At 46.4% G+C, this 27,283-nt stretch overlaps 1 protein-coding gene across 2 annotated transcripts in view; it reads left to right on the top strand.

Annotated features, from left to right (window-relative positions):
* The window catches only part of EPS15 (epidermal growth factor receptor pathway substrate 15), a 916,228-nt gene that overhangs the window by 543,774 nt on the left and 345,171 nt on the right, over positions 1-27,283 (top strand). For both annotated transcript variants that reach the window (XM_086952422.1, XM_086952423.1), the window contains exon 13: positions 8,591-8,663. In XM_086952422.1, the coding sequence (XP_086808548.1) occupies positions 8,591-8,663 (73 nt within the window). The remainder of the gene's footprint in view (positions 1-8,590; positions 8,664-27,283) is intronic.

Here is a 27,283-nt window from a genome sequence, read left to right as displayed (position 1 = left end):
CACGGGAAAACAGTCTCATGGTGATGGGTTCTAGATTTTGTTTATTTTTCAAAAATAGACTGCTGCTATTGTAGTTTGTTTTTGGAAAAATAAACAGATTTGGAATCATTTGTCAGATGGCCATCATGTTTGATGGAGCAGTTTGGCAAGAAAATTGCCAATTGCAATTTCAATGTTGGAAGGTTTTGACAATATAAGGAGACGTCCATAGGGCCAAAGGGTATTTCTAGATTTGGAGGGCCGAGTAAAGGCAGGGTAGCATACATAAAGTCCTCCACCACCATGTCTGCTTTTACTCCATCTGACAAACCCTAAATCAGTGTCTTTGCACATTTTGTATCATCCTATCTTATACTGTGTGCATTACAATTTTAAAACAATGACTTGCCTATTCACAGTGCTTTTATTGCTGGCTGGAACCTCTTTGTAATATAAATGCACATTACTATTCCCTAGTGCAACAACCAATATTCCGTTTTGTGACAATCTGGTTACGTGCAACTTTACCTCCACTATCATTACCACAAACATTGTGAGCACACCGTCAATAATAAAGGAAGCACTAGTGAAACCAGTAGATGAAGCTTACAACTGAAAATGCATGCCAGTGTGGATGTTGCACCTTGCCCAGCTATTAAGCAAGTCATTGGCTAGGAACTCTTTCAATGTCTATGGTCAGTCCCAGTCTCCCTGAACTCAGAAGTCTCCCTGATTTATTTTCTGAGTAGATCCATATTCTCCACTTTGGCATAGAGGTAAGGAGCAAGAGAAAGTGTTTTCCTGTTAGTTGGTGCCACATGAACCTATGTTTGTTGTTTAACTTTGGAAATGGTGTGTTTCAAATGGTAAATCTGTTAATTTGCAGTGTACTGTTTGTATGGGGACTGCGCCTATGGCCTTTGCATTTTACTTTGTTCCACTTGAATTAACAGATGTTTTATGCTTGGCTTCAGCTAAATTTTACCTAGACTGATAGCATCCAAGCCATACAACTGTCTAGTGATAGGTTGTGCTTGTGAGCATGTTTGCGCTAACTTGTTGGAGTTTGTAAGGTGTATTGAGTTGGTAATGGGAATATTCTGTTGAATGGGCAACTATCTGCAGTGGCCTGTCCTTTAGTCAAGATAAGCCTGCCAAACACGTGTTATCAGATCAGGCACCCAGGCCAGGCTTTGGAGCTGGTGGTGCCTGGTGCAATAATCTTTGTTGGCACCCCCTCTCCCCCGATGACCTCCTCGTCTGATTCCCTCACTACACACACCAAAGTGCCCCTTGTCTCTCCATAGCCCCTCTCTCATTAACATTTCATTTGTTTTAAAGCGGTGGTAAAGTCTGGCGATACTAATCTACTCAGCTGTCCACATAAAATACAGATCTGTTCTTTGCAGCAGGCATTTGAACCCTCTGTGCTTCTTTATGGTGGGTGAAAACTGCTACTAGACAAAGCTCCAATCTCTCTCTCTCTCGCAAAAACATCTGAAAGAAACAGTTAGTTATAGATTCCGTACCTTCAAATATTCCCCAGGCATCAGACTGGATCCGGAAAGTTTTTCATCAGCAGTACCCCTACGCGTCCGTAGGTGTCGTTGGTCGACTCGTGCTCGCTGGGATGACGTCTTTGAAGTTACTAAGACGCCGCACTCGCGTGCTGACGTTAGGTCTTTATTTTTCTGCACCAGCAAGCGCAGATCCGGAGATAGCGGTACCCCCAGTCAATTTTTGACTGACTTTTTGTGACTTTTTTTTCGACTTCTTTTCGAGTCTGTCTTTCATAGACTCCTGATGCACAAGGGTGCCCGGTTTCAAGGCCTGTGGGTCCTGTTGTCGACTGATGTCGGTGACGGATCCGCAAGGTGTGTGCCTCATATGCCTGGAGCGCGACCACGAACCCAAGTTGTGTTCCGACTGCTGGACCATGGCCCCGAAGTCTTTGCTGGAGTGGTCCCGAAAGCTCCTCGGGGCCCGGCAGTCGGCTCCATGTCATTCGAGGTCCCAGTCGCTTGGGAGGTCACAGGACCGATCACGGAGCCATCATCACTCCTCGTACAAAGACTTCGCACTCTGGGTCAGGTAAGTCTAAGCACAAGAAGAAGTCGAAGAAGCATCATCGCTCTTCGACTTCCCCATATCCGTTGGCCGACTCGACGAAGGGTGCGGATGGTGCCACTCCCGCGACTCAATGTGCGGAGCCTTTTGGGTCGACTCCCGCCTTCCCGGGAGCGACCCCTACCCAGCTCCATCAATTCTATGAAGTGATGCATGCCATCTTTGGGCAGCCCAACTCCGCCGGTACGCCTTCGGGCCCTGCGGACTCGGCTGGGGGGCCCTAGGCCTTCGATGCCGGCGGCTCCGGCCTTAGCTCTGCAGCAACCCCTTGGATCCCAGCCTGGATCCGGATCGGCACCGGTCAACCTCGTAACACCTCCACCAACGCCACGTCTGCAGTCGCCGCCGGCTGGACCTCCAGCCGGCGTCGACCCCGATGTGCATACGGAGCCGAACCGGCATCGACCGGCGCGATGAGTACTTTTGTGCCTGCATTCCACCCTGGCCATTTTCAGCCAGTTTGGCAGCCAAAGGTGCGTGAGGAAGACTGGGAGCGGTCTGTGGACCCTTTCACTGCCCAGTTAGAATATGATTCGGACTGGAGAGAGGAACTGGGTGATGCCTGTGATCTGGACACCTCACCAGACCTTGGCTCAGAGGAGGGAGTGTCTTACACAGTGGTGTTGCGTAGGGCGGCAGAGACCCTAAACCTCAAGCTACCTACTGTGGGAGTTAGGACTAACCTCTTGACAGAGGTGCTTCAGCTGGCAGCGAGCTCTTCGGAGCCCCTGCTGACTTTTAATGAAGCCCTCACAGACATCCTTTTGGGCACCTGGTCCAGGCCCACCACAGGGGCTCATGTGGGTAGGATGGTTGCCCGAGGCCACGGCCCGGGCGACTCCACTATCCTCTCCCAACACCCCTCCCCCGAGAGCTTGGTAGTCCAAGCCTCCGCGTCCAAAAGCGCATTCCCTACTGAACCACCAGACCAGGAATCCAAAAAGCTGGATCAGTTTGGGAAGAAGTTGTTTTCTTCCTCCAGCTTAGGGCTGCGGTCGGTGAACACTGCAAGAATCCTGGACCGTTATTTCCCCTTTTTGTGTGGGATACAGTGGCGCAAGTGCTGCCTCAGTGTCTGGAGGAGGCCCGGGCCGTGCTCCCCCATGCTGTTGCTGAGGGGAGAGATGCAGCAAAGTCTGCCATCCGCTGTGGACTGGACACCGCCGACTCTCTAGGTAGGACCATTTCAACATCAGTGGCGCTTCGCTGTCACGCCTGGTTGAGACCGACTGGCTTTTCTGGGGATGTCCAGAACACCTTGAGGTGGGTTTTGCAGATAGTCCGAAGGGGCTACTCCTTCAACTTCGAGACTATCCCACCAGCCATGCCACCCCAGTACCATTGCATGTCTGCTGATCATCTGGTCCTTCTCCAAGAGGAATTCACGGCTCTCTTGATCAAGGGAGCCATCAAGCACGTTCCTGCCCCAGAAGTAGGTCATGGTTGCTATTGCCTCTACTTTCTGGTGGCCTGTGTCCTATCTTGGATCTCAGGGACGTCAACCGCTTCCTCCGAAAGGAGAAGTTCAAAATGTTGACCCTGGCTCAGGTTTGTCTGCCCTCGACCCTGGAGACTAAATGGTAGCGTTGGACTTGCAGGACGCTTATGTTCACATCCCCATCCTGCCGGCACACCGGCGTTACCTGCGGTTCATGATAGGCCACGAACATTTTCAGTTTAGCATGCTCCCCATTGGCCTTACCAGCGCCCCTCGGGTGTTCACGAAAGTGATGGCGGTGGTCGTAGCTAATCCTCGCAGATCAGATCAGGGTACCAGTCTTCCCCTATCTCGACGACTGGTTGTTGAAGGCGGACTCACCCTAGGTAGTCGTCTCCCTACCTCCAGACTATGACCTACCTCCTGCATTCGCTGGACTTCTCCAATATTGTGCCGAAGCCGCATCTGACCCCCTCTCAGAAGCTCCTCTTCATCGGAGCGGTTCTGGACACAATGCAGTTTCAGGTTTATCCTCCCGAACAGAGTGCGGGCTATGATTCCAATCTTTCATCCTCTATCCCGGGTTTCGGCAAGGATGACTGAGGCTGCTGGGCCTCATGGCCTCCTGCATCCTGCTGGTATATCATGCCAGGTGGCATATGCGGGCTCTGCAGTGGAACCTGAAGTTCCAGTGGGTGCTTCATCAGGGGAATCTGTCCAATTGCATCCAGATCTCGGGGGACACTGCTCAGCAGTTGCAGTGGTGGCTCACGCACCAGGATTGGGTTAACGGCAGAACCCTCTCCCTTCCCCAACCAGAACGCACAGTGGTGACAGACGCATCCCTTCTGGGATGGGGGGGGGTGGGGGGTGGGGGCACATGGGAGAGGTGGAGATCAGAGGCCTCTGATCTCCGGCGGAGTCTGTGCTTCACATCAACTTTCTGGAGCTCCGGGCGATCCGTCTTGCACTGAAGACATTCCTTCCCTCTGTCCGGGGAAGTGTAGTGCAGGTGTTCACGGACAACACCACCGCCATGTGGTGCTGCAACAAACAAGGCGGGGTGGGGTCGTGGACCCTATATTAAGAGGCCCTCCGTCTCTGGACATTGCTGGAACATCAGGGCATATCCCTGTAGGTTCAACACCAGGCAGGTTCACTCAACGCCTGGGAGGACGAACTCCGCTGCAGGTGCATGATGGATCATGAATGGCGTCTTCACTCTGAGGTGGTGCAAGGTGCCTTTCAACAGTGGGGAGAGCCTTGGTTAGATCTATTCGCTAACGAAGAGAACGTGCAATGTCAGCAATTCTGCACACTGGAATTTCCAAGGCGGCGCTCACTAGGCGACGCTTTTCATCGCGAGTGGAGTTGCGGTCTTCTATACACCTTTCCGCCTATACAGTTTCTACCCAGAGTGCTGAAGATCAAGCGCGACCGCTCCCAAGTAATTCTTGTGACTCGGGACTGGACACGAAGAGTCTGGTATCCCGAGCTGCTCAACATGGCCATCAATCCCCCGATCCGACAGCCTCTTCGGGAGGATCTTCTGTTGCAGAAGCAGGGGTCAGTCCTCCACTCAAACCTGTCCAGCCTCCACCTCCTTGCTTGGAGATTGAGCGGCGACAGTTGACGTCATTTGACTTGCCTCCCGAAATTTGTGATGTAATCTTGGTAGCCAGGCGTCCCTCCACTAAGACAGCATAAGCCTGCAGATGGAATAAGTTTGTGTCATGGTGCACAGCAAAGGCTGTGGATCCCCTTGCTGCCCCTCTTTCTTTCTAAGGCTCTCTTGTTCCTCCTTTCTTTGGCCCAGCAGGGCTCTGCTCTGGGCACTCCTAATGGCTACCTCTCTGCCATTTCAGCCTTTCTCAGGCTTCCTGATCAGCCCTCTCTTTTCAAGTCCCCTGTTGTAAATAGATTTCTTAAGGGCATTACGCATCTGTTTTCTCCTGTTCTCTTCGTAATACCTCAGTGGGACTTGAACTTGGTGCCAGCCTATCTTACGTGCGCTCCCTTCGAGCTGCTACCTAACTGTCCTCTCAGACTCTTAACTCTCAAAACTGCTTTTCTGGTGGCCATCACCTCTGCACGCATCAGGGTGAGTGAGGTACAAGCTGTCTTCCAAGCCTCACTTTCTGGCTTTTCATTCGGACAAGGTCATCCTCAGAACTCGACCTTGGCCAAACCATCAATTTGCCCACCTTCTTTCTGCCTCCTTCAAAAGAGGAAGAGCGGCTCCACCGCCTGGATCCAAAACATGCACTCTCCTTTTATTTGGATTGCACCAAATAATTCCGGGTGGATGACCAGCTCTTTGTTGGTTACGTGGGTGCTAGGAAAGGTTGAGGCGTGAACAAATGAACCACTCCAGGTGGGTAGTTCTATGCAACAAAGCCTGTTACTCTTTGCTAAGAAGGAGCCTCCAGTGGGGCTACGTGCACATTCTACCAGGGCAACTGCAGCTATTACTGCTATGGGATGGGGAAGTCCCCCTGAATGACGTGGGTTAGGCAGCTATGTGGTAATCGCTGCACACGTTTACGAGACACTACTGCCTGGACAGCCAAGTCTGGAGAGATGGCTTTTTCCGCCTTTCTGTTCTCCAGGACTTTCTGGTGTGATCTTGATTTGCAGACCCACCTCCGAGGTTGGTATTGCTGGGGTATCTATTCTAAGGTGAGGAATTTTTAACTTACTGTTTCTTTCAGATGCACAAGTTACTTACCTTCTGTAACTATATATCAGTAAGAAACATAGGTTAGTTATAGATTCCTTACCGCTCCACCCATCCTCCCCATTCTGCGAACTGATTTCTAGGGTTAAGGACATCCTTTCAGGGCCCTAGTTGTGTGCACCAGTGGTCAGTGTCTTGCATGGCTCTGCATTCCTGGCGCGGAATGTTGTGTACAGAACTGACTTCAGCGCACGAGGGCGGCGTTTAACTTCTGCGACTTCATACCGGCCACCACGACACCGACGACGGACACGGAGTCGACTGATGCCACCTACCGACACGCAGGGGTACTGCTGACAAAAAACTTTCTGGATCCAGTCTGACGCTTGGGGAATATTCTAAGGGAAAGAATCTATAACTAACCTATGTTTCTTACAGATATATCGTTACCGAAGGTAAGTAACTTGTGCATCAATCACAAGAGTTATCGACATTTTTATTGCTGCCTGAAAGCTGGAGGGGCGCACAAGGAACTTTGCAACAGATGCTTTTAAAATTTGAGTTATTGCTAAACACTGTGATCACCCTCCCTCCCCCCCCCGCCCCCTCCATCCCCCTTCCAGGTCAAGGCCAATGATAATCTCACTACCCTAAAGCTAGCCCTGAGCCAGGCGCTATACATGCGCTAAATGTGAAGGTGCCTGGCTGCCTGAGCTGAACTTTGCCAGGCTAAAGATGTCACAGCCCTGTGGTTGTGACTGCCTCAGTCCGGCAAAGCGCTTGGAAAATCTCCCCCCTCATGGCGAGGAGCGTCACTAATAGCCTCGGACCCAAGCACTTCAGTTTAAGCCCTGAAGTGCCCAGGGCCGCCTGTCAATTAGTAACACCTTGTCACAGACTGGGGTGGGGTCAGCAACTCTCTCTAACCCCATCACACAGTGTGACGAGTGAAGGACTGCCGTCTCTTCTGCCTCCTCTCACTGGTTGAATCTAGGTCAGCCAATGAGAGGAGGTCGATGTCTAAATCCTCCAGGAACCTCGAAGGCCGAGATCACTGCTGCAGCCGGTAAGTTTTTTTTTTTTGTTTTGTTTTTAATGTTTGGGTGTGTGCGCTTTTTGTATGTATACATGTATTTGAGACTGCGTGCTGTGAATGGATGTGTGTGCTTGTGAATGGTTGGTGTATGTGTGCACTCTTGTGAATGCATGAGGGAGGGAGGGAGGGTGTGTGGGTGTGGGAGTGTGTGGGTGTGGGAGTGTGTGGGTGTGGGAGTGTGTGGTGTGGGAGTGGGAGTGTGTGTGTGTGTGGGAGTGTGTGTGTGTGTGGGAGTGTGTGTGTGTGTGGGAGTGTGTGTGGGAGTGTGTGTGTGTGTGGGAGTGTGTGTGTGTGTGGGAGTGTGTGTGTGTGTGTGTGTGTGTGTGTGTGTGTGTGTGTGTGTGTGTGGGAGTGTGGGAGTGTGGGAGTGTGGGAGTGTGTGTGTGTGTGTGTGTCGTCCGTCCGTCCCCGCTCCATTTAGCGGCCTCTCCTGGTAACTATGTAACGTTGGTGCCATGGTTTGTATATGTATAGTTGCCATGATGTTTATTGTGTTTTGTTAGAGTGAAATATACCTATATCTGGACAGGATTAATTAGTTTATCATACCGTGGTAAGTGCTGTTGGTAGGTCTGTGATTGCAAACGTAGGCCCCATTGGACCCTGAGCGTTCTTGAAAAAATAAGGATATAGCAGGAGAATCGTAATTAAAAGTATTGTTCCCTGGTGATTAGTATTTTTCGCTGGATTTGCACAAGGAGATTTCGGCTGTTTTCAGCGGCTGAAATCTCACTGTGCATTTGAGAGGTTTGCGTGTGCTCACGAATCTCATAAATCCGATGATGGTGCTGAGGCCACACATAGGAGAGCTGGAATGTCTGCACTTAGTTGTGGCTGGTCTTTCAACCTGGTACAGGTTTTTCATTCATTTCTCTGTGCCCATGATGTCGTGCTGCTCTCTAATGTCTGATTTTGTAAACCCGCTTTCTTCCTTGGAAAGGGTCTGGGTGCCTGAAAGGGTTAAGTGCAAAGCAGGGGATGCTCTTTCTGCACGCCTCCTGCATCCTAGCCGCTCCCATTAGCCAGCCGCTCCGTAGCAACAGTGAGATCAGCGCAGAGCCAACGCTTCGTTGATTTATCCCTGCCGCCTTGCACATTTCACCCCGAGGAGCCGAGGCCCGTGCACACCTTGTGCGGGGTGCGCGCTCCCTGCCTAAAGCGCTGCATGCGGCGCTATGTATCTCAAGCGGGACTCGGGCCTGGGGAGCTGGATTGCGATGCCTGCCGTGGCTGATGTGCTGAAGTATTCTTGCATTGTGTGCTGGTCTTCTAGGGAGAAGACGGCGGTGGAGAGGGAGCTGAGTGAGAAGGAGGAAGCCGTCCAGCAGAGGACCAGCGAGGTTCAGGTAAGCCTGCCTGCTGCATGCGTTACCGAGCTGCTGTTGTAACTAACCATGACTGAGCTTTGCAGCCGAGCCCACAGTCCCGTCGACCCAGGGTGGAACGAGGAGACGTGGACACGCCACCACCACCGTGCGTGCCCGGCACGCGCACCTCGGAGGAGGGACAGCTCGTTCCAGTGAGGTTGGTTGAAGTGGAGAACATCAGTATTTACAGCTGTGCCCGGGCAGGCCTTCCCGGTGGCAGCGTCATGGTACTGCTAAATGACATTATGTTCCACCTGCAGGCCTTTGTTGCTCATCCTGTGCACATGAGTGCAGGAACGGCAGCCAGTGCGCATGATTACATTCAAAAGATGTTGTGTTTTGTGGGCTGTGCGTACACTTGTTCATCCTATCTCTCCAAGTTTTTATTTGTCCCTCGATGTTTTTATTGCTATATATATGCCAGCGCTCCGCTGGGAAAGACCATCGACTGAATCGGTAACCAACAAACTATATTGTATAGGTAAACGTATAGAAAGAGTGCAGCGCATGTGGTTCTTTTTGTCTTAAAGCCGAAAGGTTATTCGGAGCAGGCAGATTCAGCAGAATAAAGACGAACACATTCAGCTGGTAACCTATTGTTTAGGGCGTGGCCGTAAACATTAAACTCCATGTCAACATTCCACAGGGAACATTGTGAGAGAATTGTGGCTAAAAGACGAACGTCACAGTGCAGTGGCGGCGGTTTGGGTGTTTAAGCTCTTTCTGTATTGGGGCTACCCTAAGGAGGTGGGAGTGAAATTAATTCCCAGGACCTCAGTAGGTGATTAAATGGGAACGTGACTTTTTATTACGTAGTCAAGCGCTAAATCGAGGTTTTCCCACTTTACTCTTTCTCGAGTGAAATGAGCTTGCATCGTGTTGTTGAACTGCCAAGAATGATAGTTTTGCTTTCATATTAATGGGCGTGTGGGTCCCAGTGTCCTTATAGTGAATATTCGCTTCAGCATCTGCACAGAACAAGGGCTGCTCGCTACTGAATAATACCAGCACGGTTTCTTTAGTCATTTTGTCACCTCTTCTGTGCACAAAGCTACAATTCTACCCAATGCGCAGTGCTGTGAAGTAACCGAAATGCAACTTGCAGCCCTCTGTAAAAACCTCAAATAAATGAATACTAGCGAATTCAAGCTGAGCCGGCGGTAACTTACATGTGTAGGCTGCCCCCTGCTGTCGCCCTCCAACAGCAGCACATTAAAGGGACATGCTTGGACTCCTGAAGGTGACCCTGGGCGAGTTATGCCTTCCTACAGAAGAGTGATGCAGCCTTCTTAACAAGGCTGAGAGCCTTGTGCTTCAGGGTCCATTCATGTACTCCGCCAACCTCTTGTTCAATGATGTTTCCCAGGCCAGTGTGTGTGCTGGTGAAGTGACGGTCTTAAGAGCTCACAGGGTGTATTGTGTACTAATAAATAAAAGAGTGAGTGCAGATCTTGTAAATTGGACATGATTTGTAAACCTGTCAAAGTGCCTCCTTCGTGTACTGCATTCGAGTATATTTCTCTCATCGTGATGGGGTGGGGTCAATGCTCGTCTGACAGGAAACATTTGCATGATCTGAACACGTTTTCCAGGGTTTATGAAAACTGGGCCTGCACAGTCTCACGATCTGCCTGCTCCATCTCACGATCTGCCTGCTCCACTGTGTTGGCAGTCACCTCTGCAAGTAGCCTTAAGTGCTTCTAAAGGTTTAACCTATGGGACTTTGGGAAGGATGGTACCACCATTGTACTTATCACCTCTTAAAGGTGGCTAACTGAATTCAAATTAGCCCCACCCTGACTTCAATGCAAATCCGTGTCCACCTCATCATATTGATCTGCTGAAGTAAGCACCCTAAATAGACCTAGTTACACGCTCCGCTTAAACTGTGTTATATCACAGCACACAAAACCAAACTTAACACCCTGATTTCATGCAATCTTCTCTTCACCTCTCTCTGGGCTAAATCCATACTGCCAAAGAAGCTCAACCCCTCCCTCCCTTCCCACTCCTCGCCCCCACCCTCTCCAAGATAAACCAAACAAAACACCCCACTAAAACCCTAATCGTATACAACCTGCCCTTCACCCCACTCTGGGCTAAATCCATACAGCCAGAGAAGCTCAACCCCTTTCTTCCCAATCCTCACCTCCAGCCTCTCCAACCTAAACATAACATCTGGATTAGTAAAAGGTAGTCGATGACTCTACACAAATTGGGGATTCAGAGTGACATATACTTTACTCAGCATAACCTGTATTTTGTAGGTTATGAACTTGCAATAAGCCAAATATAATGCAGGCTACCTGTAAGGAATTGGATTATTAGTTGACAGTGCGGGGGTGACTATCTATATCAAGGAATAATCATAACCCTTGTCAGGGTGACTCCTCAAAGTCAATAAATTAACCTGAGCTCAGCTCCCGGGTAGTGTTGGAACAGAGCAGATAGGTTTAGCTTGGGGCAGTGTATACATTATTTATGAAGAACCAAAGTAGCAATAAAGTTGAAATGCAAACAATAAAAATCCAACCTAATTTAGAAAAATAGAGTAAAATTAATGAACAAAAATGCAATCGAAATGAAATAATCCAATACGGGGCACCTGAGATAATGAGGCACTTAATGACTCCCATGATGTCGGGCAGAAGCCAAACCACAGGATCCAGCCCTGGCCCAGTCAACAATGGTCAGCTGGGCAGTTGCAGCAAAAAAAACATTTTAGCTTGTGTCCCTGCAGCTTTAACAGGAGGTCAGCATTATGACCACTGGAGTCCACTTCTTAGCCCTGGGTGCTAGAGAGATCAAATACCGGGCTCTTCCCAGGTTGCAGACAGAAGGTTCAGTCCACTTCTGAGCTTCCTCCGGTCCAGGAGTGTTCTGAAGTGGGGGTCTGGAGCTGCCAAATTTATGCTTGGCATGAGTTAGTGGGTGGGAATGACTCCATAGCACACCCAAACCTATAGGGAAAAAGGTTCCAGGACCAACCCTACCCACTTTGGTAATTTAGAAGAAGGCTGATGTTTCCTGTCAAACTAAACTTGGGCTGTGTGAGAGTGTACTGTGGTAATCCTAGTGTCCTCCCACAGATGACACCAAAATCCAGTTTGAAGCAGCTGCTTTACCCCCAAATAATCCAGAGACCGGAGTTTGGTAGAAGAAAGCTGGCTTTTCCAGCAACCAGACAGTGGGTACACATTTTTTTGGCATCTTGTTTCCCTTACTTTCAAGTGTACCCACAGTGTTCTTTATAAAAACCCCAGAGACAGACTTCTGGTGGGACAAAGCTGGTCCTTCAGCAGTCAGACAATGGATACACAAGAATTGTTTTGTCATTCTTTTTACCTTCCTTTCAAGTATGTCACTTGTTTTATATGTACATACAAGCAGGATTTGACACTGTCAAAATAGTTGCTCACAGCTGCATCTTGCATACTCTTGTCAGGCTTCGAGGAGTCATCTTTGTCCATTCAGGTGAGCCTGTTTGCTTCTTGGAGGCACTTCACACCTATTCAAATGTTAATTACTTACTGGCAGAAGTGGGATAGCAAATGCAGATTTAGTCTTCAGGAACTTCAGGCATGCAAAAGGTAACTTTGTAAAAACTCCTTTTCTTTAGTATTTCTAAAATCTCTAACTTTGCCATAGAATTTTTAATAACTATTAAAAATAGTTGTTTAATTATCTTTCTAGTTAGTCAGATTCCCGAGCTACAGTATTAAGGGTTTAATCTGTAGTCTGTTTTGGGCTTTGGACAGTTACGCCTGCAACAGTGAAAAATAGCTTTTGAGTACTAGTCATTTAATAGAACATGTTAATATTACATTTCTACATGTATAGAAATTTGTCTTTTATGTACCATGCACTTTGCCTTGCGGGCTACAGGACCTACATAGGGGTGACTTATTAATATTTATAAAGGTTTGACCTGTTGAAATGGTTTATTTTGGCAGATTGACTTGCAGTTTTTTCACTGCTACAGTTAGGGTACACTGGTAAGCCTAAAGCCATGTTTGCACTGCCACTGTAATGGATGGCACACTATGTGCTGCAGTCCACTGGTTCCAGTTAATATACATGCCCTGGGTACAATTTGTATCATGTAATATGTCCTATTGGTAAGTTAAATATACCAATTAGTAATATGCCAATTCGAGCACGTTTAAAGGCCATTCACTTTACTACTGGCTAGCAGGGATAAAGTGCTTATACCAGCAAAAATATTATGGTCCAGCTAGAGGAGCAAAATACAGTTAGACCTCACAGAAAAGGCAGATTTCCTACACTGCCACCCCCATTACAAAGGTAACTTCTGCCTTTATGCGGGCACATAAAGCATCAGTTACCATGCAATAGTCAACATCCTATACTTTCTATGGAGTTTAGAGCCTTATCCATTTGCTATGTAACATTGATCATATTATCTTCTACAATAACCAGTATGCCATCCTGAATGACAACGCTCCCATCTATATTTGTTGACTACTGTATCGAAGCTAGTATCTCCTCTTGTGCCCAGCGATCTCTCTCCTTTGAGAACTTCTTTATGAACCAGCAATTTTCCATCCTTCTTCCCAGACTCTGGCCTCACTGGCGTCAGTTAAATAATCTGCTCACCATACTCTCGCAGGAAGTAGTGACACACATTTGACCCATATTGCATGTAATTTGAATTTGACATAATTGAACTACGCAATCGGTTTTTGGACTCTGAGTATAACCTGGAAAAAATTGACAGTGATCTTGAAATTGATAGGGCCATTCATCCTCGTTTCCTGTCAGATTAGGTCTTGGTCTCTAGAGATAGGAAAGGAATCTTTTACTACCTACTCAGGAGCACCAGGTGTCAGATCCGAGATTCGCCTTCTTTTGGCTCGTTCAGTGGAGAAGCACCTCAAAAGCAATTTTAGACACCATAGTTTGTGTTAATCCTCTAAAAGGAATTCATGAAGGAACCTCCTTTAAAATACCAACATTCCTTATGCGGTTCCAATAGATTTTCCATTTGCAAACTTCTGCCCTGCCTTTCATTTCCTTTGTGCATCAATTGTGAATGCCAGTTGTACATGAATTTCTGCAACTTTCATCTTTGGATCCTGCTCAGTAGACTCCCTTGTGAAATGTTATCTTCAGCCTAATTGATACATGAGGTGGTAGTGAGGTCCATGATTTCCTTGGAGAAAAGCAAGTGAGAGGTCTGCAGATCAGGTGCAAGATTGTCTAGTAGGGTGTGGTGAAGGGGGTGGAGAGAGACTGCAGTTTTCCATAGATTTTATGGTAGTGGGCCTATGCTGGTGCCTGTCCGAGGAGCATGTGAACAATTGAGAGGCTACCACTGGTCTTGTGTGTGTGTGTGTGTGTGTGTGGTGAAGTATTTTATGATGTAGTCTGTGAGGATGAGCAGGTTTAGAATTAGTGCCTGGATAATACATTTGTGGCTTTCCTCCACTCGTTTCTACTGGTGACACATGGAATGAGATGCTAAACCTTCAACTAGTCTTAACCTGCTGCTTTGATTGTATTGGAGGTGCTTTAGCAGGACTATTGTGCATTGGCTGTTTCCGTTTACCCCCCTCCTATCCATAGAAATGCTAATGCTAGGCCTGTTTACTGCATTTTTACTGACTCCCAGAGCTACCTCATTTCTCTTAGGTGAGTTTGAGCCGACAGAGTGATTGATGATGACTGTAGCATATGAAGAGTTAGCGTCATGGCACAGCAGAGCCTTCAGTGGTGTGTGTGTGTGTTGGAGGTGCCTATCATATTAACTTTGTTACCCATAATGAATTTGGCTCTATTGTAGCTAGCTGATTCTTTTATCTGGTTTGAGGATGAAGTTCATTCTCTATCAACATGTGTGCGCTAGGCTGCTCTAGTTTTGAAAATTGTGGCCTTGTGTGAGTGGAGTTTCCCCTGATATAACTAGCACTTCAGCTCTTTTTGCCCAATAGATCCAGAAACCTAGGCTAGAGTAATGCCTTTTACTCCAGTATTAAAGCTTTCATAGATTCACATGCCTGAATCATTCCCCGTCGTTGAGACGGGAGTCTCCGGTATATAAAATCAATGCTTAGATAGATAGCAAACTGAAAAGAGGCCTAGGCCCATTTCCCTTTTGCAACCCATAACCTTTGTTATGTGAAAGAGACCAAACTTGTCCCTGAACCAATCCGAATCCCTCACCCTCTAGAACACTCCTGAGAGAACCTTTTGGCCCTCAGATTTTCTGCAGCACCTTGTGCTAGGGAGTCTCCTTTGAGCTCTGCTCAAAACCTACTCTTTCTACTTGATATTGAGAACTTTGTTCTGTGAATTCCAGCTGAGTATATATTCTTCATTGTTGCCTACTAGTTCATTCTTCTGAGAATGTCTGGAAAGGAGAAAAAAGGTTTATGTAGAACCTGTGCTACCTGTTCCAAGAAGAGGCTCTACACCGATGACCCTCATGCTGACTGTATTTACTGTCTTTATTTGGACCATCAAGTTAAAGACTGTAAGGTATGTCGTACCTTTTCAAGTAAGTCCCTGAGGGATCGTGAAGGGCGTCTTTTGATAAGTCTTCAAGAGCTAAACGCCAGAAAGGAGGTTCTGTCAAGGGACAGTGATGAGGCATCCTCCTCTTCTTCTAAGAGATCTCAGAAAAGATCTCCTCAGGCTCATTCCTCAGAGGAACGTCCAGAGAAGGCCCTCAAAAAGACCACTAAAAGGTCTTCTGGGCGCAGTCCCTCAAAATCTCCTCAACGTAAAGATAAGGAGAGTAAGGGACATGCTTCAGGAGAGAAACTTCCAAAGAAGACAAATTCAGAACCTTCAAAATCACCCCCTCAAGTCAAGCAACCTTTGGAAGCAGTCATCTATGCCTCCTGAGGTAAAATCTGCAAAAATTGCATCGTCGACTGGACCGTCGACTAAGAAATCCTCATCGCCAACGACAAAGATTGAGGTAAAGTTAGTATCTAAAAAGACTTCATTGCCTGTGACAGTGGGTTCTCCGTCGACTACGATGGTTTCGACGCCGGTATCATCGACAACAACTTCTACAGCGACGATGACCGTTTCGACGACAAGATTGTCGACGGTGACAACGACAACGGTAACTATGTCGTTGACGGATAAAGCAGTATGCTTAGTGTCGACGGCTCCATCGACGACGAGGGTGTCATCGGCGATCTCGACGACGATCTCATTGACAGACTCGTCAACGAGGGAAAAAACACTAAAGAAGATGACGATTACATCAGAAATTACCTCCCCAAACAAGATTACTCCTCTTGTGCTATCACACCTCCTGGAGGGGCAGGATTCAGAAGAGGAAGAAGATGAAAGACCATTTGGCTACGCTAGTAGCCCCTCGTAGTTGCATGTAAAGTGCCAAAATGAGGACTTTGAGGAGGGATATGGAGAATATCAATATCCTCCCCAGCAACATTATCGCCATGGCTACCAAGAAGAGATGGTTGGCATGCCATAGTTTCTAATGATGGATCTGCAATTTATGCTGGCGGACTATAGAAAGAGGTTTTCACCAACTCCAGCCTCCCAGGAAGTACCATTAACAGTTCAGCAACCACGCTCTATTCCTACTACTCCAATTAGAAGCAGGGAGTTACAACCAGAGCCTTCTCCTATGACACCACAACCAGTGCATCAACAAGATCCTGTCACCACTGATGGTGACCAAGAGAAGGGTGAGATAACAGACCCTAAAAAAGAACGGGACGATTGACTGATTCCATCGCCTTCATCTCCCTCACCAGTACCCATTGATTCTCCGCCGGAAGACATCGGCGGTTTCCATAATTTGATGGAGAGAGCTGCAAAGAGGTTTGAGCTTCCGATGTCAACGACACAAACGGAGTGTTTCTTGTACGATTTTAAGGAATGATATGGAAATCAGTACAGGCTATACCAATCGTTAGCCATGTGTGGGAAGAAGGTTTGAAGCTCATGAAGACACCGGCGACAGTTACACCTGTGCTCGCCACACTGGAGAAGAAGTATAAAGCCCCGTCAGATGCTCCAGCTTGTTTACTCTGCCATCCCAAAACATATTTTGTTATATCCCAAACGGCTCAACAAAACTAAAAAAATCCATCAGCTCCAATTACAGCGCCTACCGACAGAGAGGGTAGGCGTTTGGATAATGCAGGAAAAAGGTTTCATCCATGTCTGCTCTTCTGGTAAAAGCTGCTAATGCCCTTGCCATTCTGGGCGGGTACGATAGACAAATGTGGTGTGACTTGACACCTTGCGTAGACCTCATCCCTGAGGATAATAGACAGGAGGTAAAAAATCATTCAAGAGAGAGAAAGGGCTTCGGCTGAAGTCATTGATTGCGCAATGGATATCGCGACCAAGGCCTTAAGATCTCTTGGACAAGCGGCAGTGCTACGCAGTCAGGGATTGTTGAGAGCTACACCTTTTAGATCAGAGATCCAATAAAAGATTCTGGATCTCCCCTTTGATGGAGAAGACTTATTTGGGAAGCAGGTGGATGATGCACTTCAAAGTATCAAGAAGGATACGGACAAAGCAAAGGCCCTAGGAACATCACAGTACCGCAAAGTGCCCTTTCGGGGGGCCCGAGGTAGAGGGCAAACATCATACAGAGGAGGATACCAGCAGGGCAGATACACTTCTTATTGGTCATATTCTCAGCATTATCGTCGGCAGTATGGTCAACGAAAGGCAGGGGGCTATACAAGATCTTCCCCTAGATGAAAAGGAGGTTGTCAGGGAAAGGCAATTCCAAAAGACCAAGACAACCTTCAGGATCCGGCTGCATGTATTCCTTCACAAGTTCCCCTGGGTGGAAGAATTGCTTCTCATCTTCATCATTGAAGGAAATTACTACGGCCCATTGGGTACTCAATATAATACAATTCGGACACACATTAGAATTTATTCAGGTCCCCCCTTTTACTCCTCCGACACGTCAGGAGGTCAAGCATCTACATTCGATGCGTTGAGAGATTCGGGCAATGCTCCTAAAGGGAGCAATAGAACCGGTGCCGATCTCCTAGAGAGGAAGGGGGTTTTATTCCTGTTTTTTTTCTAATCCGGAAGAATGTTCTCCAGTGGCGTCCTATTCTGGACCTGAGTTCTCTAAATACTTATCTCAAGAAGCAATCCTTCGGGATGGTTTCCCTCCAAGACATTCTGCTATTCTTAAACCCAGTGGATCATATGACCACCTTAGACTAACAGGATGCATATTTTTACATCCCCAATCATCCTTCCCACAGGCAGTATCTTTGGTTTGCAGCAGCCAGAGACCATTACCAGTTCAAAGTACTCCCATTTGGCCTGAAATCAGCCCCAAGAATTCTTACAAAATGTCTGGCTCCAGTAGAAGCTTTTCTAAGGAAACAAAGACACCAGGTGTTTCCATACCTAGACGACTGATTAGTCAAAGTTCCTTCACCAAAGTCGGCTCAGTCGTCAACCGTGGCATATGTGGAATTGTTTGCCAAACTGGGTCTCACTCCGAATACGGAAAAGTCATCCCTTCAACCTTCAAGTAAAATCACATTCTTAGGAGAGATTCTGGACACAACAGTAAACCAAGCATTTCCCTTCATGGAGAGGCAACTAGGGCTGATCTCTTTCCAAGGCATTTGCAAGAAGAAAGTATCTTTCAGTACGCCGTTACAAATCACTACTAGGAACAATGTCCTCTTGCATTCACCTTGTTCCTTTCTATCGATTGAAAATGCGTCCTTTATAGGAACAACTGGATCAGAAATGGCGTCAGGCAGAGGGATCCTTAGACAACAGGGTACAGATCACACCTACCTTGGTCAAAGCGGCAACATGGTGGACCCAAAGACGAAACATCTCAAGGGGTCTTTCCTTCCTTACCGAACCAGCTCCACTGGTGATTACCACCGATGCATCCCTGGAAGGGTGGGGAGCATTCCTTCAAGTCCTTCAGGTCACCGGTTGTTTGAAGTTACAAGAACAACAACTTCACATCAATTTTCTAGAGCTCAGAGCAGTGGGCCTACCATTGCTGGCTTTTCTGCTGAGGATACAGAGATCTGCTGTACGAATCAGGACAGACAACACAACAGCGATGCATTAGCTCAACAAACAGGGAGCTACAAGATCCCCTTCCCTTCCTCAGGAAGCTCAAAAAATATGGGATTGGGCTGTTAAATACAGAATATCCCTAACACCGGAGCATCATCCAGGGGATCAGAATATCAAAGCAGACTAAAATCAACCTGCCACGAGTGGGAGATGAATCCGGATATCCTACAAAACATCTTCCTAAGGTCGGGAGAGCCGACAGTGCATCTCTTCGGGACAGCTCAGAACAAAATGCCGGTTCTTCGCAAGTTGGCGTCACCAACGGGATCTCGGTGGAATTCACTTTTGATGGCATTGTCAGGCGTCTTTGCCTAGGCCTTTCCTCCGATTCCCCTCCTGCCACGCATTCTTACAAAGATAAAGAAAGAACCGTGCAGAATGATACTGATAGCTCCGGCCGAGACAACACTGGTACACCTGTAAACCTGTAGACTTGTAGAGCGCGATTGCTGCCTGGAGGCGTCCAAGCGATAGGGTAACCAGAACCTACCGAAGAGCAGATGAGGAGGAAGCTAGGAATTAGTGGGGATAATTAAACAGGAAAGTCTTTAATTGTTTACGAAACACAGTGAGGTTGGGATTGGCTCTGAGATGTAGTGGCAGAGTGTTCCAGGTTCTACACAGAGCTGCTGCTTCTGTCTGAGGTTCAACCAATTCACCTCCAATCGATACAGTCTCTCATGACGATGTGCCAGGGACAAGTGCGTCATCCAGATCCCAAATCACTGCGCGTTGCGGCCTCTCTCCTGAACACTGCGAGTTTCAACATCTAGATATTTCATCGGAGTGCAGAGATAGATTATCAAAGGCCAGAGCGGAAAGTACAAACAGGATGAGATGTAAGAGGTTCTGTTTATTGTGCCAACAGGTTAAGATTCACCCTTTGACCTCAGCAGCTCATGAAATTATCCCATATATTCTACTATTGGCAACATTTGGTTTGGCCTATGTGTCTAATAAAGTGCATCTCGCCGCTATATCACGATACAGAAGAACTTCTTCAGGACCATTGTTGTGGTCCGAACGAATTATAAAACAATTCATGAAAGGGTTATTTCGAACCTTTACTCCGATAAAACCTCCTCCACCTCTCTGGCAATTGAACATAGTACTGTCTCAATTTATTTTATTTATTTCAGAGTTTTATATAGCGCTGGCCAGACCCAAGGGTATCTGAGCGCTTTACAACATTTTGTCATGTAGCAATCATTAATAAAGTGAGACAATATAAACATAGTAGTAACTGCAGTTATTCGTGACAACTTTTTTCAGGGAGGGGGACAAAGGTATCAATCGCATAACAGTGTAAAACAATAGTAAACAGATTAATTCTTGACGCGATTCCAGAGGTAGGTGGTGTCAAAGTCTTCTTTTCAGTGTGACTGTATACTCTACTGGGAAGGATTGGGTGGCAGCTATCCCTTCGGTAGAGATCAGCTGAGGTAGAGGTCTTTGAGCTGGCTTTTTAATTTTATGAAGGAGGGGTTTGTCCTAATATGGACTGGGATGTCGTTGCAGATTTTGGTGCTGATGAAACAGCCCTTCGAACCTGTTCACTGGCGGACCTAAAATTTCTATTGTGGAAGGTAGCTCTTCTCATAGTGCTAACTTCAGCCAGGAGGGTAGGGGAAATACAGGCTCTCACTATACAGGAACCTTTCTTGCAGTTTAAGGAGGACAGGATTGTTCTCAGGACTAATCCTATATTCATACCAAAAGTGCCTACAGGCTTTCATCTAAATGAACCGCTGATTCTTAAGAGATTTTTTCCGCAACCAATGACTTCGGTGGAAAAAGCCCTCCACTCACTGGATGTTCAGCGCTGTCTCAAGTTCTACCTGCAAAGAACAATGCCTTTCCGCAAGTCTTCACAGCTATTTGTATCTTATAGTGCACCCAGGAAAGGTTTTCCTTTATCAAAAAGAGGGATTGCCCGATTGATTTCAAGTAAAATACAATATGGTCATCAGGCGGCTGGAAAGTCGTTGAATGCACGTAATCGTGCTCACTCAACAAGAGCAGTGTCCACCTCCACAGCTTTGTTTGCTGGAGTACCTATCCAGGATATCGGCAGGAGGCTACCTGGAAGAGTACATGCACCTTCACCAGGCATTACTGCCTGGATGCGGCTGCTGAGAACGATGTGGCAGTGGGACAAGCAGAATTGAGGAACCTTTTCCAGTGACGGTGAGCCCTCTTTACATTCCTTCCTTCCTTTATTGGTTACATATGCACATTTTATTGTTATGTATTGTAATATATGCAAGTTGAAATATTTTATATATATATAAATATATATATAAATATATATACATATATATATATATATACACACACACACACACACACACACACACACACACACACACACACACACACACATATATATATATATTATTATTATTTCTGAATTTGTAGAGCGCATGGTTACACTTCCGTGTGTCCCCGCGCTGTCAGAAGAGCCATCAACTCCGAAGTCAAACGAGACTGGTTAATCATTGGGAAAGAGGAATGTTTTGAGCTTTCTGCGGAAGATGAGCTCAGATGTTTCCGCTCTTAAGCTCAGGGGGAGAGAGTTCCATTTACGTGCTGCCAGAATGCGAAAGGATCTTCCACCCATTCTGGCTTTCTTGTGTCTGGGGACAGCAAGGAGGCCTGCTCCTAGCGAGCGGAGTTGACGAGTGGGCGTGTAGGGGCATAGAAGGTTCCGAAGGAAGGCCGGGCTCTTGCCATGTACTATCCTGTGACTGATACAAAGGACTTTGAAATCAATTCTTTCATTGATCGGAAGCCAGTGAAGAGTCTGAAGGGATTTTTTTGAGGAGGCTCTTCTGGGCAACCGGAGGACCAGGCGGGCGGCAGCGTTCTGGATAGTCTGCAGTCGCCGCCGGCTAGAGGCGTTGGCCCCCAAATAAAGGGCGTTGTAGTAGTCCAATCTTGATGTGACCAGGGCGTGGACAAGGGTCTTCCTAGATGATTCAGGGAGCAGGTCGATGGTTTTGCGGAGTTTCCGTAAGATCGAGAAGCACGTGCCGGCTACCCGTCTGGTATGGTAGTCGTAGTCCAATTTCGAGTCTACCCATACTCCCAGATTCTTAACCTGGTCACTAGGGGTAGGAAGGGGCCCCAGGGTCTGTGGCCACCAGGCAGATGTCCAGACTGAGGGAGGTTTTCCAACAATCAGCACCTCAGTCTTGTCCCCGTTAAGACGGAGGCAATTCTTCGCCATCCATCCCGCCAAGTCCTGGAGGCATGCTGAGAAATTGGCGGCTGCTTGTTCAGCAGGTTGGGTCAGAGCGACCACCAACTGTGTGTCGTCTGCGTATGTCACTACTTCTACCCCATATCGTTCTGCCGTAGAAGCCACTGGGGTGACGTATAGATTAAAAAGGGTTGGACTGAGACTTGAGCCCTGTGGCACTCCTTGACCAAGGTCAAAGGTGTCGGAGCGTGCTCCTCCTTGCTCTACCGAGAAGCTGCGGTTGGTGAGAAAAGATTCCAGCCATGCCCGGCCTGTCACCCCTCCTTTCTTCAGACACTGCAGCAACGTATGATGTGCTACAGTGTCGAAGGCTGCACTGAGGTCCAGAAGCACTAGTGCTGCCACATGTCCCGCGTCTACGTGCCTCCTCAGTGCCTCAGTAGAAAAAAGGAGGGCTGATTCTGTAGAGTGGCGTACACGAAAGCCCGATTGGTTGGTGTGCAGGAGGCCTCTGGACTCTATGTGCGCGGATAGTTGTTGGTTAACCAGCTTTTCCGCCAGTTTGGAAAAGAAGGGTAAGAGCGAAATAGGGCGTAGATTGCTAAGCTGGGACGCACTGATGTTGGGTTTTTTCTTCAGAGGCAGTACGACTGCCTGTTTCCACCGGAGAGGGACCTTGCCGGTGTCAAAAGAGGTAGATATATATATATGTAAAGTGCTATTTTCCAAGGTACATACGTTGCCTGGTTCCAGATCTTAGGTGACAAAAATGTGCTATGATTTACTGCTGGCTATTCTGATTCAGGCATGTGAATCTATGAAAGCTCCAATACTGGGGTAAGAAAACAAGTTACTTCCCTGTAACGGTAGTTCTTCAGTATTGGAAGCTTTCATAGATTCACAGCGACCCACCCCCTCCTCCCCTGAGAGGCTCACCTTGGATTTAGCACGAAAGATGTCTACGGCACAAGTGCTGGAAAATCTGAGGGGCAAAAGGTTCTCTCAGGAGTGTTGGTGAGGGATTCTGATTGGTTCAGGGACACGTTTGGTCTCTTTTACATAACAAAGGGGTTGCTAAAGGGAAATGGGCCTAGGCCTCTTTTCAGTTTGCTATCTATCTAAGCATTGCTTTTTCACATACCGGCGACTCTCGTCTCGACAACGGGGAATGATTCAGGCATGTGAATCTATTAAATCTTCCAAATCTGGAGAACCTGGGTTACAAGTAAGTAACTTGTTTTCTTATCTTTTCATCTTTTGCTCGTGACTGGATTGTGAAAGTTTTGTTTGTCAAACCCCATTTGTTTTTTTAAATGTGATATTATGTCTTTTTGCAAGGCTGGGCCACTTCATCACATAGTAAAATGTATTTCAGGTTATTTCTGTCAGATCTCTACAAGTAAAGCATGTGTCATTAGCACATGATATTTATGCATGGGCAGTGTTGTTTGTCACTTACCAAGCATGGAACATATTCTACTACCCTTTCTCAGCTTTGCCCAGTCATTTGCCCTGCCTTTGACCCCAGATCAAGCATCATCACTGGTGACCAGCTCAAAGGGAATATAGACTTCAGCACTCATTGTAAATCCAGCATGGTTTAAATGCTCCCTTATTGCCATGTTATCTACAGCCCCTAATTGGAATAGATTGTGCTAAAATAAGGGGACCTGCTTAGCAATTGTTCAGCAAAGGTCTTGAAACAGACAATACAAATAAAGTTCCAGTAGCGACGAGGAAGGGATACAGGAGTACCCTGGGGGACTCTTTGAAATGGATTTATTCTGTTTTGAATCATTCAGATCTGCAACAGGGGAGATGTTCTCCCTCAATTGGCTAATATACTGTTTTGCGTTGACTCTGTCAAAAGATCATTAAAATGTTCTTTACAAAAAAACAAAGATTTGTTTGATGCTCTGACAAACGCGACTAGCCGTTCCTAGAAGGGGAAAGAAAGTGGTCACGGGAAGGGCAGGGATAGTGCTCAGTAGAGGACTACCCTGGGTATCCAATTTGTTGGATGTAATGGCCTCACACACTCTTGCGAGTGTCATGCTTTATCATCAGCAATGCTCCTCGTTGGGCAGGCGGTGCAATGCCCAACGGGCTCACCTCAAAGAGGGGCTCTTTGGCGGAGATCTTTTATCCAACTGCCTATGGGTGAAGTGTGGGTGAGGGGCCAGGAGAGAAGGGATAGTGTGAGTGAGTTTAAAATATGGCACAAGGTACCGGAGATCAATTTATTCTGGTGGTCCCCTGCCACAAGTAAAAACAGTACGTAGCCTGTGATCGAGGGAAATTAAGAATTCCACGTCATGATCCAGGACTACAGTGCATATCGTGTGGTCAACATGTTTCTCGCCTAAGCACAATGGCTGCGATTCTTCAGGACCTAATCTGTAACTACTATCACAAACAAACATGACCTAACAAAGTATCAGTTTGTTATCAGTTGTACTACCTGTATGGCACTGCTCTTGCCTAATGGTCAAGGTGTGTAGGTGTCAACAGTACCCGGTAGGTCTGACATCAAGGGGGAACCAAAGGGGTTTAAGGTTCAATCTGCGTCTGTCAGTGCCCGTTATGCCTACCCATCTCTATCGGGTCCGGATAGTTTGATGCTCTGCCAGTGGAAAGCCAGTAAAGTATTGATGTGCTTTTACACTATATCACTTAACATCCCTTGAGTGTTCGGGAAAAAGGCGAATACATTTAAATGAGCCTTTGACTGTCTCTAGAGATAGAAGTGGTGGACTCCTATAGGTACTTGGGGCTGACTTTCTATAGGAACTTAAAATGGGATAATCGCCTGGGGAATGCCACGCACAGGTACATGTTATAGGCTGGATGTTTTGTTAAATTTAACCAGAGGTCTTGGAGCTTGACTCTTCTGAAAGCATATGAAGGAAATCTACCCCCCTTGATGCTGTACTTTGCAGAGGTTCTTGCACCTGACCCCTCCCGTATTTGGGAAATGCTGAAGTGGTGTCCTTAGGAGGCTATTGTTGCATCCATCCGGAACCATGGTACAGAGTTTAAGGAGGGAATTCAACTTGGTTTCCTGGAATTTGCAGACAAATTCCTGGGTTTGAGTTTTCTTAATGAGTTATCAGTAGAAAATGAAGCTCTAAAAGTCTCTAGATTTTGCTGGGAAGAAATCTGTGCAAGTGAAAGGAAGTGGGCCAAGGATATTCATCCAGGATCAAATGGCCTATTTGAGGGAGACACCTTCTATTAGCTTTTCATTAAATTCTTTTGGCCAGCATATGGTTTCTCCTTATTTGGCCCAGGTACCCGATCCTAGGTTACTTAAGAAAATCTTAAAAGTGAAACTAGGGTGTAATTAAATTTTCTGGAGTCTTAAATAGTGTAAGGCTGTTCGGGATGAACATTGTTTCTGTATGTGCTCCCTTAATGTAAAATGTTCCCTGCCCCATGTTCATATGGATTGTATTTCCGATAAGCCCGCTTGGATAACGTTTTAAAGAACCTTATTTTTAAAATCTCAAACTTATTCATGGTTGGATGCAATGGGGCTATTATTTGAATAATCTATATCAATGAGTTCTATCAATGTTGCAGTAGAAATTGCACGTTATGTGCGTGTTAAGCAGAGTTTTAAAGATACTTTTGAAGAGTTGTGGCACATATGGGTGTTCTTGTGACTCTTAAGATGTTTTTATTATGTAATTGTTTTGCAGTTTTAGAATGTTATATGTACAAGTGTCCCAATAAACTTATTTTGTACTTTGAATAACAATGGTAAGAAAGATATTAGAGGAAATTGTTTTTGTGTGCCATAATGCCCTACATAAACACAATATTCTGAAGGCTCTTTCTGACCACTAATTTGTCTGCCATCAAGAGCTGAAATATTAACAGTCCCCCTTTTTTAAACCAAAAGACAGTTAGGTAGCCCCTTCTATCCTTCCAGTATTTAAATTTTAAATGTAACTGTTCTGCAGTGAAAACAGGAGTAACATTGAATAATATGAGGGAAGACTAGAATGTGTGGAATCTGTTATTACCTGCTAGAGATCCAGTCTTTGTGTTATGGGATATAAATAGGCACACCCAGGCCTAGAATAATTTCTTAGCCAGTGCAGATTTCTAACTGGGATACACCTTCACTGAACTGAAGTATATTTTCCACTAAGGCAGTTATTCTTGATGTTGAACCTGCCCATTACACATTTCACAGTGGACTTGACCAACATAGCTAACAAGCGTGAATACTTAGGACATCCCCTGCCTTGTACCTCTTTCGGCTTAAAGCAGTAAAGTAACGATCGATGTACATCCGTGGCATGATCCCTTTATAATTATCAATATTGAACTAATGAGATTTGGTTTGAAACCCAAGTGACCATAGCTTCCTTTCAGTATCTTCAAATAACATGATGGAAGGCATTCTCTGCACTGATGTAGACTTAACCATTGGACTATTCCAGCACCTGGCCACGTTCATTAATTGTCAGGAGTCTGACTTCAAGACAGGAGCAGCCTGTTCTTGGAGAATTAATCTTCGAGATGACCGGCAATTTCAATTATGTTTTAGTGTCATTGATTGGTGCTATGATCTTGCAAGAGGTTTACACTAGTCGGACCTTTACATGTTCATCAAAAGAGATTCCTTCACTGTTTCCAAGCTATTGCATGATACAAATGAGGCAGACTACAGGGTGTGGAACAGTAAAATGATCTGAAACGGTCTTTAAATTGTGGATTGAATCAGAGGCCACGGCTTTGATTACATGCGCCTGCTCTACAGTTCTTTTTAGGTTTCCTATCTTTTCATTTAAATATGAGAAAGGTGACCCAATTACACTTCTAACCTACCCTTCTTTAAATGAGTCGCCGGATTGTAAGTTCTGATAACATGTTGAGGTCCTTGCTTTATAGGAACTGGACTGACACCCTCTATATTGTTTATCTTATGGCTAGGTTTAGAATGTCAGAGTTATAATCCGAATGCCCCAAAACAGAGTTTTAAGCATATTTTTGGAATTGTCAGTGAGCATGAGGCTTATTATGCCCATGTGCTGATGCCCTTCTGCCTCACTAACAGTTCTCTTCAGTTTGGCCTTCACAATCTTGGCTTTTTTCAGTTTCCTCTGTGTAATCATTTTGAAAGAATGTTGTTATTTTGTTCAACAGAGATGTCATTATGGAATCCTTTAGTGAGAAAATATTTTGACATTTTTTGGTGGGTAAAGTCACCTTGAGCAGCAGTCGATTTTCTGTCGAAAGGTGCTCCTATATATGGAAAGGGCTCCAGAAATTGATAAATTACTGCTGATTCATG

Source organism: Lissotriton vulgaris, chromosome 1_1 (assembly GCF_964263255.1).
Source record: "Lissotriton vulgaris chromosome 1_1, aLisVul1.2, whole genome shotgun sequence".
NCBI lineage: Eukaryota > Metazoa > Chordata > Amphibia > Caudata > Salamandridae > Lissotriton > Lissotriton vulgaris.
This window is presented reverse-complemented; position numbering and strand designations above follow the sequence as displayed.